The sequence below is a fragment of the Stenella coeruleoalba genome (assembly GCF_951394435.1).
Source record: "Stenella coeruleoalba genome assembly, chromosome: 2".
NCBI lineage: Eukaryota > Metazoa > Chordata > Mammalia > Artiodactyla > Delphinidae > Stenella > Stenella coeruleoalba.
Genome location: NC_137147.1, coordinates 176,099,615 through 176,116,565, shown reverse-complemented (window position 1 = coordinate 176,116,565; position 16,951 = coordinate 176,099,615). Strand labels below are relative to the sequence as shown.

Genomic DNA, 16,951 nt, shown 5'->3' with positions numbered 1-16,951 from the left:
AGGGAAGCCCTGGGAAGCCCTCTTTCTAAAATGCAAATCTGACCCTGTCACTCTCTGGCTGAAAACCCTCACTAGCTCCCCATTGCTTATAGGATAAAGTCCTACAAAGCCCTGAGATGACTTATGAGGCCCTTAATTACATCAACCCTGCTGACCTCCTCAGCTTCATCACGAGTCTTTGCTTCTTTCCTTTACCTCCCACCCTAGTCCTAGAGGGATGGAATTTCTTTTCTGTTTCTGTAATACCTATGCGCCCTCCCGCCACAGAGAGCTCGCACCTGCTGTTCCCTCTGTAACTCTACTCTCTCATCCCCTTTCCCCAGCTTACTTCTTACTACTCACCCTTCAGGCCTCAGCCTAATAACGACTGAGGCTGCTGAAATTCACCGAGCAATTGCTATGAGCTGGGCTCTGCTCTGTGCTCTTGCAAGTAGTCAATTTACTTAGTCCTCATAACAGCCTGATAGAGAAACGGTAAGGCTATCATTTTCCCTGTTGTATAGATAAGGAGAAATTCAGAAACATGCCCAAAGGTACACAGCTATTACGTAGCAGAACCAAGACTGACACCTCAGCTGTCAGGTCCAGGCCCGTCTTCTTAACCACTGAGCTGCCAGGCCCCCTATGAGGTTATGTCACTTCCTCCAGGATGTCTTCTCTGATTGCTTACTTCTATGTGCCTGTCCTCCTCCAACACTGTGAATTTCTGCTCTCATGAAACTTAACAAACTGTACTAATTGTGTGTTTCCAGTGCTTGTTACAATTGCTTGTGATTCCTTATTACGATTCTTATAATAATAGGACATTTAAGGAGGACAAGGGTGTTTTGTTTTTTTTTTTTGATCAGTGCCTGGTAAGTGGCAGGTACACAGTAAATATTTTCAGTGAATGAATAATACTCTAAGAGCTATAAATGGATGAGAACAAGATAGTCCCAGGAACAGCTGAGGAAAATAATCTAGAAATATCTACAAAAACAATCATTGTTTCTCCCACTCAGAGAGAGGAAATAAAGGTTAAAAAAAGAAAAAGGGTGGGGAATCTGGGGAGAGAAAAGATCTCTGATTGATGTGAAAAAGCTATTTCTAGAAAGCTGGGGAAAAAATGTACATATGACTTTCAACCTTCAGATAAGATAAAAATATTTACTATAGAAACCAAATCCTTGAATTATGTTCAAGGGACACGTGGGTATTTTGGAAAGCTGTTGCTGAGTTCTTTTTTTTTTTTTTTCCTGTTTTCAGGATTGAGTTAGTAATCCCAACACAAAACATCTCTGTACAATTAGAGCCAGTTATGGATCCTTCAGAACTTGAATACATGCTAAAGCTACCTTTGAGAAGGAAAAATATTATCAGCTTTTGGAAAATATGTTTCTTACCTCCTTAGAATACTAACATGTCACTCAGGTTATTTGCAAAGAGCAGGTATTAAATGCTGCCTCTGAATATCAGAGATTTCATTTCTTTCCCATGAGTTAAAACACACCTTTCAATGGCTGATGGCAGGAAGAGGGCTTTATAGTGCTTGCCCATTTCATTTCAGGCTCCTCGTAGGAAAGATTGGGAGCTACGTTTGCTGTGTATCTCCTGACACCGTCTACTGCTTTGTGCTGGACGTTTTTCTAGGCACTGGGAAGAGAACAGATACAAAAAACCCCCTGCTTGCTTAAGCTCATTTTCTTAAAGCGTATGATTTACCCACAGAGCTCTTGACTTAGGTATCTGGGGTTCATTTGCCTTTTCTTTGTTTTGGTTTTGGCTCTTGGTTTTTCTCAACCATGTGGAAAGAATGGAAAGGAGGTGGTTTCTGAAACTTATCCTTGAAAATTCACATGACTTCCTTAAATGAAATTTCGATAGAGCTGAGCGACGGCTAAGTGGTCCTCGTATTTGGAACCCTCTTCCATGGTCCTCTCGTGGGGTCCTTTGTGAAAGTCCTCAGTTTGCAAGCTTATCTTTGGGAATGAGGCTGACAGGTAATACATCAGTAGCACTTACCAAGTCAGAGTGAAGTAATGGGTGAACGTATGTAGCTATTACCACGGGCAAGAGCAGGGCCATAGGGACATTAGGTTTTGAAAGATGGAAAGGGGCTCAGGGTGGAGATCCAGATGTGGATTTCTAGCCTGAAGACACAAGGGAGAGCTGTGACCAGAGGACAGGAGTCCAAAGATAAACCTCCTTTACTTTCCCCTCCGTCGGGTGTAACTTTTTTTTTTTTTAATGCTACCACATAGAAATAACTTTTAATTCTCTCCACTCAGTTTATATATCCTTGCAGACTGTTTTCTCTGCCCACACATACACACCTCCATCTCTACGTCTACGTTTCATAGACTATCTTTCCAGACCAACACTCACAGATTTAACACATCCTTTGTCATTCTGGCATGATATTCCACTGTAAAGATCCATTAATTTAAACACGGGAACATTTATAATAACACAAACATAGGTCAATAACTCCTTTTCCACTAGATTTCACTGTTTTCCTTTCATGTGTTTTTCACATAAACACAGGACAGAAGACTAGAAAGCAAAACGCCACAGTCTCAGTTTTTTCCACTAACCTGAAACCAGTGTTGAATGACAACCTTGTTCTTGCTAAAATAAACAGTATTTTAGACACAAACACAGATGCTGCAATAAATATAACCCTTATTTTCCCTTTGTACTAAATTGCCATTATGGTACAAATAACAGGCTTTGGCAATGGACGCAAAAATGCAGTTTAAGATCCAGATCATCTCCTAAAATTATTCTTTGAACCTCAGAGAAATCTCCAAAATGAATGAACAATAATCTAAAAATTATTCCTGAGCTATGAGATGCTCAGGTGCCCAGTTAAACAAAGCAGTGTTCAAGAACTGGGGCCCAATAAGAAATACACTAACACCACCTCATACAATCAGCAAAACAATAGTCTCCCCAAATTTTCCCCTTAAAAATTACATCATCCTCAAAAACTTCAAAAGAGAACTATCATATGATCCAGCAATGCCACTTCTGTGTATATATACAAAGGAAATAAAATCAGTATCTCAACTGATAACCTGCACATCCATTTTCGTAGCAGCACTATTCACAATAGCCAAGAGGTGGAAACAACCCAAATGGCCATCAGTGGGTGAACAGATGAACAATATACAGTACACACATACAATGGAATATTATTCAGCCTTAAGGAAGGAAATTCTGCCACATACTACAACATGGATGACCCTTAAGGACATTAGGCTAAGTAAAATAAGCCCGTTGGCTGTAACCTTGAGACCTTCTCCAGCACACAGTTCTACGTGCCTCTTCAAACTTGAGTTTTTATACATTCTAATCAGAACAGGATATGGGGCAAGACGGGAGGTGAAAAGCAGTGGGTAAACATAAAAAAGTGTTCTCTTCCCAAGTATTTATAGGATTGAACTAAGATTGGGTGTGTAATCTCAAAATGGAACCATGGTATGGAGAAATTTGTGTCCAAAGCAATTCTCTTGCAAATGGTCATTGCGTTGTAGGATAATCTATAATATACATCTTGCTGTCATTTCATGTTTGCAAAAATTAATTTGTTTAGTTATGTTTAATTATCCATGATCTTCATGGCCCAAACTGAACATGAACAGTAGTGCAAATCATTTCAAAAATGTTCATATAAATAGTCCACTAAGCATTTTCAGGGACTTCCCTGGCGGTCCAGTGGTTAAGACTCAGCGCTTCCACTGCAGGGGGTGCAGGTTCAATCCCTAGTCAGGGAACTAAGATCCCACATGCCACGTGGAACAGCCAAAAAAAAAAAAAAAATGTGTGTGTGTGTGTGTGTGTATATATATATATATATATATATACACACATATATATATGTATATGTATATATACATATATATACACACACACACACATATACATATATTCTACTAAGCATTTTCTTCCTCAATGAAACACAACAAATGTGTTTACCCATAAAACATGTTTCTTCTTAAAATTAAACTTTGGTCTTTTCTCACAAGCTTCTCTTCTGAGTTGATGGTCACACATGAACCCTTGGGCTCAGGCACTCACACAGGTGTTTGAAATCAAGAGAAGCTGCCTGGCCCGCAGCATTGCTTTTGCGACAGGATGTCGTTTATTCCGCCCCTGACTCCACACTGGTGTTCTTTCCCGTTGCAGGCATTGCGACCACTGAGCTGTGAGTACAAGATGGACAATGTCACCCGAATGGTGGTGTGTGACCTTGGGAACCCTATGGTGGCTGGAACAAACGTAAGAGAAAACCAGATGCACTTAACTGATTTCTGTCTAATTGAATTTTAAAGAGAACTAGTGGAGAGCACCCCCAATTAGCACTCAGCAATTTAGCACCTGGCAACTAAAACCAATTAGGCAGGAAATTCCCAGGGTGGTGGGATTTTGCATCACAACCCCACACTGAGTGGACAATCTGAGCTAAAATACACCAAATGATGAATACTTTCGTGTGTGTGGGGGGGGGGGGGGGTATGCGGGCCTCTCACTGTTGTGGCCTCTCCCATTGCGGAGCACAGGCTCCGGACGCGCGGGCTCAGCGGCCATGGCTCACGGGCCCAGCCGCTCCGCGGCATGTGGGATCTTTCCGGACCGGGGCACGAACCCGTGTCCCCTGCCTGCATCGGCCGGCAGACTCTCAACCACTGCGCCACCAGGGAAGCCCATATGCCTTTTCTTTTGACATCAGTCTTACATGTCTTCAGTCTCAACAAATCTCTAAAAACTATTTTTTTTTACTACAGATTTTTTTCTCGAGTATATTTTCTTTGAATTTCACTACAAATGTTTTCTTTGAATCCAAGAAGAACTACGATGTAAAGGATTTAAGAAATAACAGAATTAAGAATTTTAGCATAGATGATTAAACTTTTACTTTACATATACCTCCCATGTGAATATCATTCACAGTGTTTTCCTGTTAAAATATTACCATAATCCAGGTTTGAAAACAGCTTTACCAGGTCTGTATTTTCCATGCATCTTACTTGATAAAGAATAATGCAGAAAATTGTTTATAGCAAGAAAAAAGAAAGGATCAATCATGATCTGTAACAGGCTTATGAAAGAATACGGAATCTTCTTTTTCCTTCTTTGTTTCCAGGTTTAGGAACTTCCCATTCAGGATTACTTGTGGTCAATAAATTCATTTTATGCCATTGCAGTTTAAGTATACACAGAGTAACTCCTTGTAATAAATATCACAGTAGAAATCATTATTTTATGGAGTTATAAATCAGGAAAAAACCCCTGAAATCTGCAAATACTACGTAATTGTTACAAATTAAACATATGTAGTCCTCTGTTTTAAATTAGATGCTTATGATTCATTGATAATGAAATGGCCTGTTTGAAAAAACCTTCCTGGAAATGTGTAAGTGTGTAGGTTTGTATTAGAACAGCTTCCCAAAGCGTCTTCCAAAGAGTGTTAATCCTTTGAGGCAAGCCCTTAAAAGGGAGCCCTATAGTCACTGCTGAGAATCATATCCTCCCCTGGGACATTCAGGTGCCTGTTCCATTTTAAAGGTGCTGAGAAGTTCTGCAGTAAGGAAACCTTCTAGCCCAGTGTTTCTCATATTTATTTGAGCCTTTGAAACTTTCTATCCAGTAACACCTATTCCCAGTTTATAATCTGGGATATTGTGCTAAAATAGTATGTTTGCCTTTTTATATTCTAAATTGATTATCATTCCATTCATCCTGAGTATTTAAAAGATATGCCAAGCTGTAGTCTAGTAAACTCACTTCTTGGGTCAAAAAAGTAAATATTTAAATGAAAGGTAAATGTTTATAACGCATTTTTATTAATTAACATGTGTTGATTGCCCTCTGTGTTATAATTCCATCACTGGGTGTTTTGTGTGTGTTATCTCATTTAATTTTCACAACTACCAACAATCCTATGAGTCAGGTATTTCTCCTGTGTTATGGATGAGGAAACTGAGACTCAGAGAAATCAAATGAGTTACCCAAAGTCTCACACAATGAAGAACAGAAGCCAGGATTCGAACCAGGCCTCAACAAAAAGCCCACGTTCTAGCAGGTCTGCAAAAATTGGATAAAAACTAATGAATAACAGATGAGATTTTTCAACAAAGCCATGAAAGACAGAATGGGATGTCTAAGCTGAGATATTAGAACATTTTTCATTAGAATCCTTTTATCTAGAAGCTAATAAATCCTTTGACTAGTTTTCAAGAAAAATTCAGCCACCCAATTTGATAGGAAAAGGTCTACCTAAGGCCAGACAGAAATGAATTGACATGGTGGTAATGGTGTTAGCATCTGTAGGTGACCGGGCACTCATTCCTTTTTCAGTATTAAAAGTGTTATATCCAGACCAGAGATCATCTAAGGTCATCAATAACTAAGGATAATCTTGGAACAAAAACTGGACACCAGTGTTGTTCAAAGTGGAGGGTAAAAATGGCAGTGTGGTCTTAGCCACAAATGTGTTTTTGTGAAAAGATGTCAATCCATTTTACCAGCAAATAATCTTTAGAAGTCAAGGAAGTAAATGGTTCGTATTCGTTTATCTCTGAGGTCTATAGTAGAAGAAACCTAATAGCTTTCTTATCTCACCCTTGAATGCCCTTAAACACATCAAATTTTATTGCATTCTGTTTTGTTATAAAATGCTTTGATTTATTTACTTCTTCATTTTGTACTTCTAAAAGAATACTCTTAATGGGTTGTAGTAAAATTCCAACTGTAAAAGTAGTCCTAACTATTAGAAAGCATCACAAATTGCCGGGATTAATTATCCCAGTCCTGATATTTTTTAAAAAGTAGTTTTCAAGTGACTTTTTATTTTAACAAAGTATTCAAGGTTGTATTCAGAAGTTTACTTCTGATTTGTAAGTAGTAACATCATTTTCATATAATAGCTTTAATAATGTAAAATATTTAGATACCGATAAGATTTGTAAAAATTCACAAAGTCTCTCTAGTAGGATAATAAAAAAAAAAAACAGTGGCTCAACAAAGCCTCTTTAGAATCAATGCCCAGAGATCTGGCTTTTGGTTCTAGTTAAGAACATATGTCTCTTATCAGTATGAAATTGTCACACCTTTAGGGTATCCTCATCTTGTGCTGAATAATAAAAGACCAACATTATACAGGCCTCCCCACAATACAGTAAGCTCCCCATCACTGGAAGTGTGCAAACAAGGGCACACTCTTTTTCACCACTTTTAATTACACCCCTTCTATATGCCTGGTACTAAACTAGAGTCTGATAATATCGAGATGAAAATGTACAATCCCCATTCCATAAGAAACTTAAAATTTAGCAACATTATAGGTTGAGTCATGGGTGAGTAGCAAAGAAGGAGACAAAGAATAAAGAGAACATTTCTGCCTGACCTGGCCTGTGGGCTTGGAGGGTGTATTGCAGGAGGACCCCTTGTCCTGAGTTTTGACGCATGAGTAGGAGTTCTGCAAGTAGAAAAAGCAGGAAAAGACTGTAAACGTTTCTAAAGAAGAGAGAAGAGCATGTGCAAAGCCCCAGAGGTCTGACAGAAAATTGCACGTTTGGAATTATAAAGGAATTCATCCTGGCTGGGGCATAAGGATGTATAGGCTTAATAATTAGGTGCACCCTAATTATTATCCCAGTTTCTCCAATGATCAGCAGTGATACCTTGGGCAAGTCACCCTGAGATGGGAGAATACCTGTTTGTAGGAATGTTTGGAGCAATGCAACGATATGGTATATGTAAAGCCACCAGGGCAGTACCTGGCTTGCAGCTCATTCGGTAAGGGCTAGTGAAATGAGGATTTATGATAAAAATGATGGTTTATTATGAGTTCATATTATTACTGGTTCATAATAACACCAGTTTGATTGCTGGTTTGATTCTCATAGTGTAGTGGCTGTGAGTTCCAGGTTCTGGAGTTGGCTTGTAGCGATTTCAGTTCCAAATCTAGAGTTTATTTGCTCGGCACCTGGAGCAAGGCACTTCATCTCCCTACTCCTCAGATTGCTGCTGGACTGTAAAATGTCAGCGTTCACTGTACACCTCGTGGTGTGGATGTTGTGATTACATGAGACATTGCACATAAAGCTTAGTACAGGGCATGAGAGCCTAAGTAATATAATTACATGTCTTAGCTATTATTTTTACTTCCTTGTTTATATTATCATTGGATGCACTTTTCTCCAGGTTTTTAAAAAGCTGTTTTCAAACTATAAAAATAGTAAGAACAGTTTTAAAACTTTGGAAGAGAAAGAAAGATGGAAAAAATAATCCGTACACTCACAACCTGAACTGCAGCATATTATCCTGGTATATTTTCTTACAAGACACCCTCACTCCTGTACAGTAATTTTCCCACTGGTAGCCTTTTAAAACCATAGGTGAAACCATGGCACATATAACTTTGCAACCTGTTTTCTTTTTTGACCATAGTTACATTAGAGGCATTTTCCACATGGCATAGGCTTTACCGATGTAACTAACTTCAATGATGACCTAAATGTCCATCAAACAGAATCAGCACAGTTTTCTAAATCAATCTCTTCTCGTGTATTTAGGTTGTTTTTAATTTAGCACATAAAGAAGGTGGCGGGAAAAGAGTTGATAGGAGGATAAATGACGAGAGGGAACCACAATGTGTAGGGACTCACATTGCCTGGGCCCCAAAGTCTCAGCTTTGGGGTAGAAGCAGAAAAAGGGACAGCAGTCTAGGGTGGGGATTTGCAGGGATGACTTAAAAAGATTTCTATGCTGTGTGTAAGGTTCCTCCCATGTAATAAACTTAGTGTCTTGTGATTTTTTTTTTTTTTTTTTTTTTAGTCTTCTCTGGGCCTCCGATTTGCAGTTCCACGACTTGAGAAAACAAACATAAGCATTAACTTCGATCTCCAAATCAGAAGGTTAGACCTTTACATGCCTGAAATACCATCAGCATTCAGTAGTAAAGAGAATCCATGGTGAAATGAATGCCCTCATCAAGCTCCTTCACCTGAAACTTTCTTCTGAAATTAGAACCCAGACGTTCACAGACCATTTTACCTTTGTTTCTCAGTTATTAGTTATTTCTGTTTTTTTGCTTTTTCTTTTCTATTTTGTGTGTGTGTGTGTGTGTGTGTGTGTGTGTGTGTGTGTGTGGCTTTTGAAGAAGAGATCCATTCTGCAGGCCAAGGCGTGACAGTAAAATTTTGTCCTGAGCACGCTCCCACCCCACCTGCTCCTCCGTCTTTCCTCTTTCTGATGCACATGGCTTTTCCCACCCCGCACCAGTACCCCTACCACATCCTGCCATTCTCTCTGCTGGGGGTCAGCTAATCCCTGAGAACATAATTTCTCCAAAAAAAGCATAGATTTTGAGCTTGCAATCTTGTAATCTAACTTTTCAAGGATGAGTGAGTCTCTGACGGTTTAATTGTGAGCAGCAAGGCAGGACGCAGGTAAGATCATATATTCAGAAGGCAGGGCCTTCTCTGGCAACTCTAAGCCAAACCCTGAAGGGAGCTGCCCCTTTTGTCTAAGGCTGACTCTACCCCACGATTCAAGTGGGACTTTACCTTGTCTCTGTCTATTCTGTTTGCTCCTTCATGGCTGAAAATAATATTTCATGAGTTAAAAGACCTACAGAGAGCAATGTGTCATGAGGGCCAGGGATTCCCAAGTGTGGACTTAAACCCTTTAGCCAGTAAGGGAATCAATGTAATGGCTCTAGACCTGGATGAAAAGAAAAGGATACGGAATAGAATATATCAGAGTTCATGAAAAATTCCTTTCAGATACATGTAAATGTGTGTCATAAGACATCCTGTAGGACGTATATAAATATATATGTGTGCATGTATACATATGTATTTGTGGGCTGCAATTTTAAACGTGTGAAGAACACTGATATAGACAGCACATGCCCAGCGTGTTCAACCCTTGTTCTAATATAACAATGTCTCTGAAGTCAGTGCCTACAATTTGGTTCTCAAATACTGGTGTGCAAGAGGACTAATCTCTAAACTTACCTCCTGTCCTGCAAGAAGGGAAGTCATTAGAGCGTGATGACTTTTAGAGAAATTACTTTACAGAGTGGATTACTTTCTAATAGCTACTTCAGTTAGAGGTTTACCAGTTTTTTTTTAAAAAGTATATAATCCCGGACTTCCCTGGTGGCGCAGTGCATAAGAATCCGCCTGCCAATGCAGGGGATGCAGGTGCCATCCCTGGTCCATGAAGAGCCCACATGCCGCAGAGCAACTGCGCCCGTGCACCACAACTCCTGAGCCTGCGCTCTGGAGCCCATGAGCCGCAACTACTGAAGCCCGTGTGCCTAGAGCCCGTGCTCTGCAACAAGAGAAGCCACTGCAATGAGAAGCCCGCGCACGGCAACAAAGAGCAGCCCCCGCTCACTGCAACTAGAGAAAGCCCACAGGCAGCAATGAAGACCCAACGCAGCCAAAAATAAATAAATAAAAAATTTTAAAATCTTAAAAAATATATATATATATAATCTCTATAAGAATGTAGTAGATTTTTAAAATCTGCAACCTGTGTCACAAACCATATCCTCTCAACTTTGTGATAGATTTCTAGGAAGGAAGGTTTTCTAACTTAGGTGTTCTGACCTTAGTCAGTTCTTTTTCGAATTTAACTTAAATATTTTCTGCTGAATCTTAGAGATTTTAAAAATTTTACCCAAATTAGTGATGGGATACAGATGGAATGAATTCATCTATCATACCCCTTCATTTTACCAAAAGCGTATTAAATCATTTCTTTGTATCTATATAAATGTATATTTTCCAAAAGGTTCAGGTAGTCCAAAATATTTTCATTTGGAAAATCTCCTGTTTATATTTCTAAGTTTTCAGAAAAGAAAAAGAGAAAAAGAAAAAGCACTCCATAGGGAAGGACCATCATCTCTCCAGACACTTCAGTAACCTGAAGTTTCTGTTTTTCACCATCATTGTCTGTAACACTGATCCTGCAGTAGCGTGAAGCTTTGCATCACTTCAGAAAAAGATACCTATCTCATAAAAGTTGCAGCCTTTAGACAGAAAGTCTGGTACAAGGATGCAAAGCAAATTCCTGATGTTTGCTTCTTACCCTTAATTGCAGTTTCGAATAATAGAACGGATGTAACTAGTAGCTGAATCAAGGAGCAAAGGACACTAAATAATGTTGTAAATGCCTTCCCCAAAACCATCCTGTAGATCATCATTCAAATAATGAATTTAGAGAGGAAGTGCTGAATTTGATGGAAAATAGAAATGGTCGCCTTTTAAACATCCCTCTTCATCTAAAATGGTCCATGATTATATGCCATCCTCAGACCCTAAAGAAACTCATGACTATTTTAACATTATCCTGAAAAATACAAAAATGCAGAAATGTAGAAAGAACTGGAGAGGCAACAGTAACATACTAAACATCAAATTCCCAAAACATAAAAGTTTTGAGAATACTTTTAATATTCAAATATAGTGGTGAACATTTATCTGCACGCTTTGCTGGCGGGCTCCAAAGATGTACATAAGTGTTTAATGGATGGTCTGTATTCAGTTTAAATGTGCTTAAACCAAAAATAAATTAAACCAAATGCTCTCAAGTCTGAATTCAAGCTTTTGAGCACACTGACCACCGGTACCCACGTTTAATATCCTTTTCCACAAATAGAACTCAAAAGAGAAAATTAATAAACTTAAAGTATTTTGTGTCACCAAATGTTTGCATTAACTGGTCTCTCCATGCCCCGGCTCTATGTGACATGTAAACATCTTCCTCCCTGCTTAGAGCTGGTCTCAGTTTGCGATTCCCATGTACAAACAGATCTTTGTGATCATCCTTGAAGCTGCTTCCTCAGTAATGGTGAAATGAACATTGTATTGTTTTGCTGACATTCCAGAGACCGCAGAAAGCATAGAGGGAATGTTAGAAAATAGAAAATAGGAAGCAATAAGGAGAGAGAAAATAGCATCGGAGTAATAAGTGAAAAACATGTTTATCCTTGGCACACAACATAAGCTATAGTCATGGAGAGGAAATTCATCATTTCTTGAGAAGAACTAGCACCGACAGTATAAATAGCTCAGCATCCAGGGCAGTGATGAATTGTTTGTTTGAGTGGAGCAGTGGTATTAGTGAGGGAGGTTTTCCTTCCAGGAAAGAGGTGAAAGATGCATCGAAGTTATGTATCCAGCCTGGTGTCTTTTCTTACCAGGAGACTTTGCTGACACCGGTTGCAGTACCAAGTGCCCCGGCAAAGCCTGTATGACAGAGGGTGATTTTAATTAGCCTTGGATTCTGCCACTGCTTTTGTGACTTTTCAGAACAGCCTCTATAAGCCTCGTATTAGACTCCTGTCCCAAGACAATTTCGATGCTTGACATCTATTTATATTTTCAGGATGTTGTCATGAAAATTGTATTATTTAAACCACTTGGAAGCAAAATGCAATAGAATTATAGGATAACTTAAACAAAACTTTTTTTCTATAATTCTAATTTCCACTGTTGCAAAGCAGTAGTGACCTAGAAACTAGAACAAGGTCTGGGTAAAAATGTGGAACAATTAGACTTAAGCTTCCAAACTAAAGAGTTTCCTGTAATGCACTTGGAACCATGAAGTCTGTAACGAGGGGAATTACTTAATGACTTCTTAGTAGTTAGTAAGTCAGAATCCTGCTTTAAAAAAAAAAAAAAAAAACTTTTTAGTTGACTGATCCTCCCCAGATGTGATAATAATAAAGTGGCCTGGAAACTGGGGTTCAAACTTTGGTGAACAAGTCCCTCTAGTCTCATCACAAGCTTAGCAGTGATACCCCTTTGCAGGAAATGAGCCTGACATTTGCCTGTTTATGTCTTTTATGTGTGTTTGCCGTTTAAGTTGCCTTATCAGTATATACAATCGAACAGCACTTTTCAAAAGCATTGTGGGAACAATTCTGTCTCCTCCTGCTTTGAAAGCAGACCTTTATCATATCTTTTCCAGCTCCCACATTTGGAAAGCTTCAAAAGCTAGTCGGGACATGGCCCATTACCATCATCAGTGTGAGAGCTTGTCCATTGCATCTGCATGAGATTTGATGAGGAAAAAAGAGGAGGCTTTCTCTTCTTAATGAGACCTGAACATAAACATGACCTGTTAGTGGTGGTGTCATATCCCAGTCTGCTAAAAGCTGCGTTATCCTTTGGAATATTAGGGTGATTTCGATGACAGCCCAGTAAGACAATGAGTGCAAACGGCAGCTGCATCCAAAGCCCAGCGACTGGTCCAGCCTCTTGTCACATGATGTTTTATTTTCCTTACAGCACTGGTTGCTTAATACATGCATTTTTGAAGTGAAATTTTATATCTAATTATATTTGAGAGAAAGAAACAGCAAACTTAAAAATAATTTTGCCACTGTTCAAAGAAATATTATTAAACATGCACCTTCTATCTTGAGATTCTTGAGGTGCCTGATGAACCTATATGTTATCTCCTAACTGTGTTAATCTCTTCCTGGGGTCTTACTTCTCTCCACTGGCCATACTTCTGATTCACTCCTCACTCCTCACCCCTCATCCTAGTCAGCCAGTGAGCATGCAGTAAAGTACACTTATTTTAATATTACTTAAGAAATAAACCATAAGGAAGGTAAGTTTGCTGCCAGAACAATGTATGGTATGATGCATTCTAGAGCCAACCACAAACACTTCTTCCATTATGCGCTGCTCTTGGATCATTCATGCCAGTTCTCCTTTTATTAGTATGGAAAATCAGGAGTTGACTGTGCTGTCCTTTCCCGTTGGATGGGCAATGAGCTTGATGCACAGAGAAGTTAAGGAATGTGTCCCTTGTAGAAGCTGGACAAGAACTCAGCTTACTGCCTTTTGGGCTTAGTCACTGCAGCAAAGACATGTTGGCTTCTCTAGAAATATGTTATGTTTTCAGATAAGGTGTCTCCTCATGGAAAGTTATTACATTTCTTTTGCTCACAGAGGATCTTAACATTTCCATTTACAAATGGTTACAATTTTGTAGAATGGATATACTTTTGTTTTCCAAATGATCATATTGGTACTGCATGTTGCTCCTCTGATATACAGAAGGTTTTTTATGATCGTCTATGGTAGTAACACGTCTGAGAAAATAAATTTAAATCATATGTCAACTGTGTTTTAGTTCCAACAAGGACAACCCAGACAGCAATTTTGTGAGCCTGCAAATCAACATCACTGCTGTAGCTCAAGTAGAAATAAGAGGGTAAGTAATAAACAAGGCATTACAGTCATTCTACTTTAATAATAGCTTTCTGTATAGGAGTTATGATAAAATACTAGTAAAAACTATATGGAATGTTCCTAATGTAGTAGAGATCACAGTTCCCTTTGGTTATAAAGTTTCATTCTTTTCAACCCATCATTAGCTTTCCACTGGTAAGTAGAGTCAACCCTGTATGATAATGCTAAGGCTATCAAAACAGGAGATCACTTTATTCTCCAAACTGACAGTTCAGTAATCAAACTATAAAAAAACTAGCGAGAAGAAGCCAGATAAAATAGGCAACCATGTGATTGCCCAAAAGTCTCACTTCCCCCCGAAATTATTTTCACATAATGAAAATTCAGCCTCACCATACCGCAGCTTGAGTTTCAGAAATGGCTAAGTCTTAGATGTGAGGTTTGATGGGCTCTACACTTTGTGTCTTTTTCCTTCTGTCCTATTCTTTGAAGAAGTTGCCAATAAGCAATCAATTGAGAGACAGGAAGAATGTGGTCAAGTAAAAGGCTGGGAATAAATACCATCTGGGAAATCTGTGCCGGGAGGGAAGAAAGAAATTGGAAATGGACTGCATGTAGTTCTTATCTTGCACCAAGTGTGGACTTCATTGATTTTATTCTAATTCTTGTTTCATCAGAACAGTTAAGGACTTGGCTACAAATGTCAACTGGTATTTTAGGCTGATTTGTCCCTGGGGCTCCAGAAATCCCAGTTCCCTTTCCTTTTCTGTAGGTCCTGAGTCCTGGTGGTTCACGCTCCTCTGTGATGCCAGCTGCAGATTCTGCACTCAGAGCCATTGTCATTGTGCATTGTCTTAACTGCTGCCCCGTGTGCTCAATGGCAGCGGGGTGGGGGCCCCCCCGCATGCCATCCTGGCACCACTGAGTTTCCACCTAGTGGGCTAGGGAATAATAATAATGCCTAACATTTATGATCTCTTCCTGTGCTACACCAGCATGTTAGCATCTCTTAATAAGTGATCGCACCCTCGCTGTACAAGTGAGAAAATTGTGGTGCAAGGTGTTGAAGGCTACACAGCTAGGAACTGGGGAGCTAGGATGTAAATACAGGCAACTTGTCTCCAGCTACATGTTTATAAATGATCATGCTCTACAGCCTATGAGAGAGAGGCTTTTGAACCTTGTCTACACAAATTTTGTGTGTACTTCTGTGGTTTCTTTTCATGCAGATGAATGTTTTTGACATTCGTTCACTTTAATGCCTGTGCCTATAGCTCATTTATTTGAATTGTGGAAGAATATAACATTGTAAAGCTATAAAGTAACTTATGTATCTATTCTACTTTTGATGAATACTGGGGGTTGTATTTTTTCTTTTTTACAAGCTTTCTTATACTATCTCCTGCTACACACGTGGCAGAATGTCAGAAGGGTATTATGTGCTTAGAGGTGGAATTTCAGGATCAGGAAGTATACACTATTTAACTTTACTAAATAATACCAAACTGTTTTCCAAAATAGTTCTACCAAATTACAGCCCCACAAGAAGTGGATGGAAGTTTCCATTGCTCCACATTATTAACTAACTTTCAAAATGGTCTAGTCTTTCATTTTGAGCCAATCTGATGGATAGGAAATAATATCCAACTGAAGGTTTAATTGGCTGTTCCTTGATTCCTAAATGAGATTAAGCAGTTTTATGTGTTTGTTAATTTTTTATTCATCCTATTTGGGGAAATTTCTGCTCGTTCTTTTGCACCTATTTCTACTAAGTGACTTGAATTTTTCTTATTAGTTCATAAGAATCCTTTCATATTCTAGAGTTGAGACACTAATCCTTTATCAGTCACGCATATTGCAAATGTCTTTTCACAGGGTTTGGGTTTTGTTTGTAAGTCAAGTCTATTGAGGGATAAATCATATAAAGTAAAACTGACTGTTTTTTAGGTATCCAGTTTGAAGAGTTATGACACCACAAGAACATTCACTACAAAACAGTTCCAAAACCCCACATAGTTTCTTCATGTGCCTCGTAGTCAATCCTACCCTCACTCCCACGCTCTGGCAACCTTGATCTATTTTCTGTCGCTCTGTTTCCAGAAAATCATATAAATATACTCATACAGAATGTAACCTTTAGAATCTGGCTTCTTTCACTTAGCATAATGCATTTGAAAAAAAGCCATGTTCTTACATGTAGTATTTTGGGTTTTGTGGGGTTTTTTTGTTTTTTTAATTGCTGAGAGGTATTCCAGTGTATGGACGTCCCATGCATAATTCATCCATTCACAAGTTGGTGAACATTGGGTTATTTCCCGTTTGGGGCTATTAATAATAAGTCTGCTACAGGAATTCACACACAGGTCTTTGTTGGGACATTTGTTTTCACAAATGGAGTTACTGAGTCATATGGCAAGTGTATGTTTAGCTTTATAAGAAACTGCTGAGCTCTTTTTCAAAGGGGCTGTACCATTTCCATTTTGCATTCCCACCAGCAAAGCATGGGAGTCCCAGCTGAGCAGTGTGGTTGCCAGCATGTGCCTGCGATTTGTTTATTTGTTTTTAGCCATTTTGGTAAGTGTGTCAGTGAGAAGTATCTCACTGAGGTTTTAATTAGCATTTTCTCATGACTAGTGATACTGAGCATCTTTTCACTGCTCATTCGCCATCCGTATCCCTTTTTTGGTAAAGTGTCTCTTAAAATTTTTATCCATTTATTACTGAGCTGTCTGTCCTAGTATCAAGTT

General features: G+C 39.0%; 2 protein-coding genes across 11 annotated transcripts in view; one reads left to right on the top strand and one right to left on the bottom strand.

Annotated features, from left to right (window-relative positions):
- The window catches only part of LOC307180909 (uncharacterized protein), a 310,399-nt gene that overhangs the window by 119,886 nt on the left and 173,562 nt on the right, over nt 1-16,951 (bottom strand). The gene's annotated exons all lie outside the window — the stretch shown is intronic.
- ITGA8 (integrin subunit alpha 8) overlaps nt 1-16,951 on the top strand; it is a 181,591-nt gene that overhangs the window by 108,498 nt on the left and 56,142 nt on the right. For both annotated transcript variants that reach the window (XM_079911467.1, XM_079911466.1), the window contains 3 exons: nt 4,168-4,260; nt 8,821-8,900; nt 14,146-14,226. In XM_079911467.1, the coding sequence (XP_079767593.1) occupies nt 4,168-4,260; nt 8,821-8,900; nt 14,146-14,226 (254 nt within the window). The remainder of the gene's footprint in view (nt 1-4,167; nt 4,261-8,820; nt 8,901-14,145; nt 14,227-16,951) is intronic.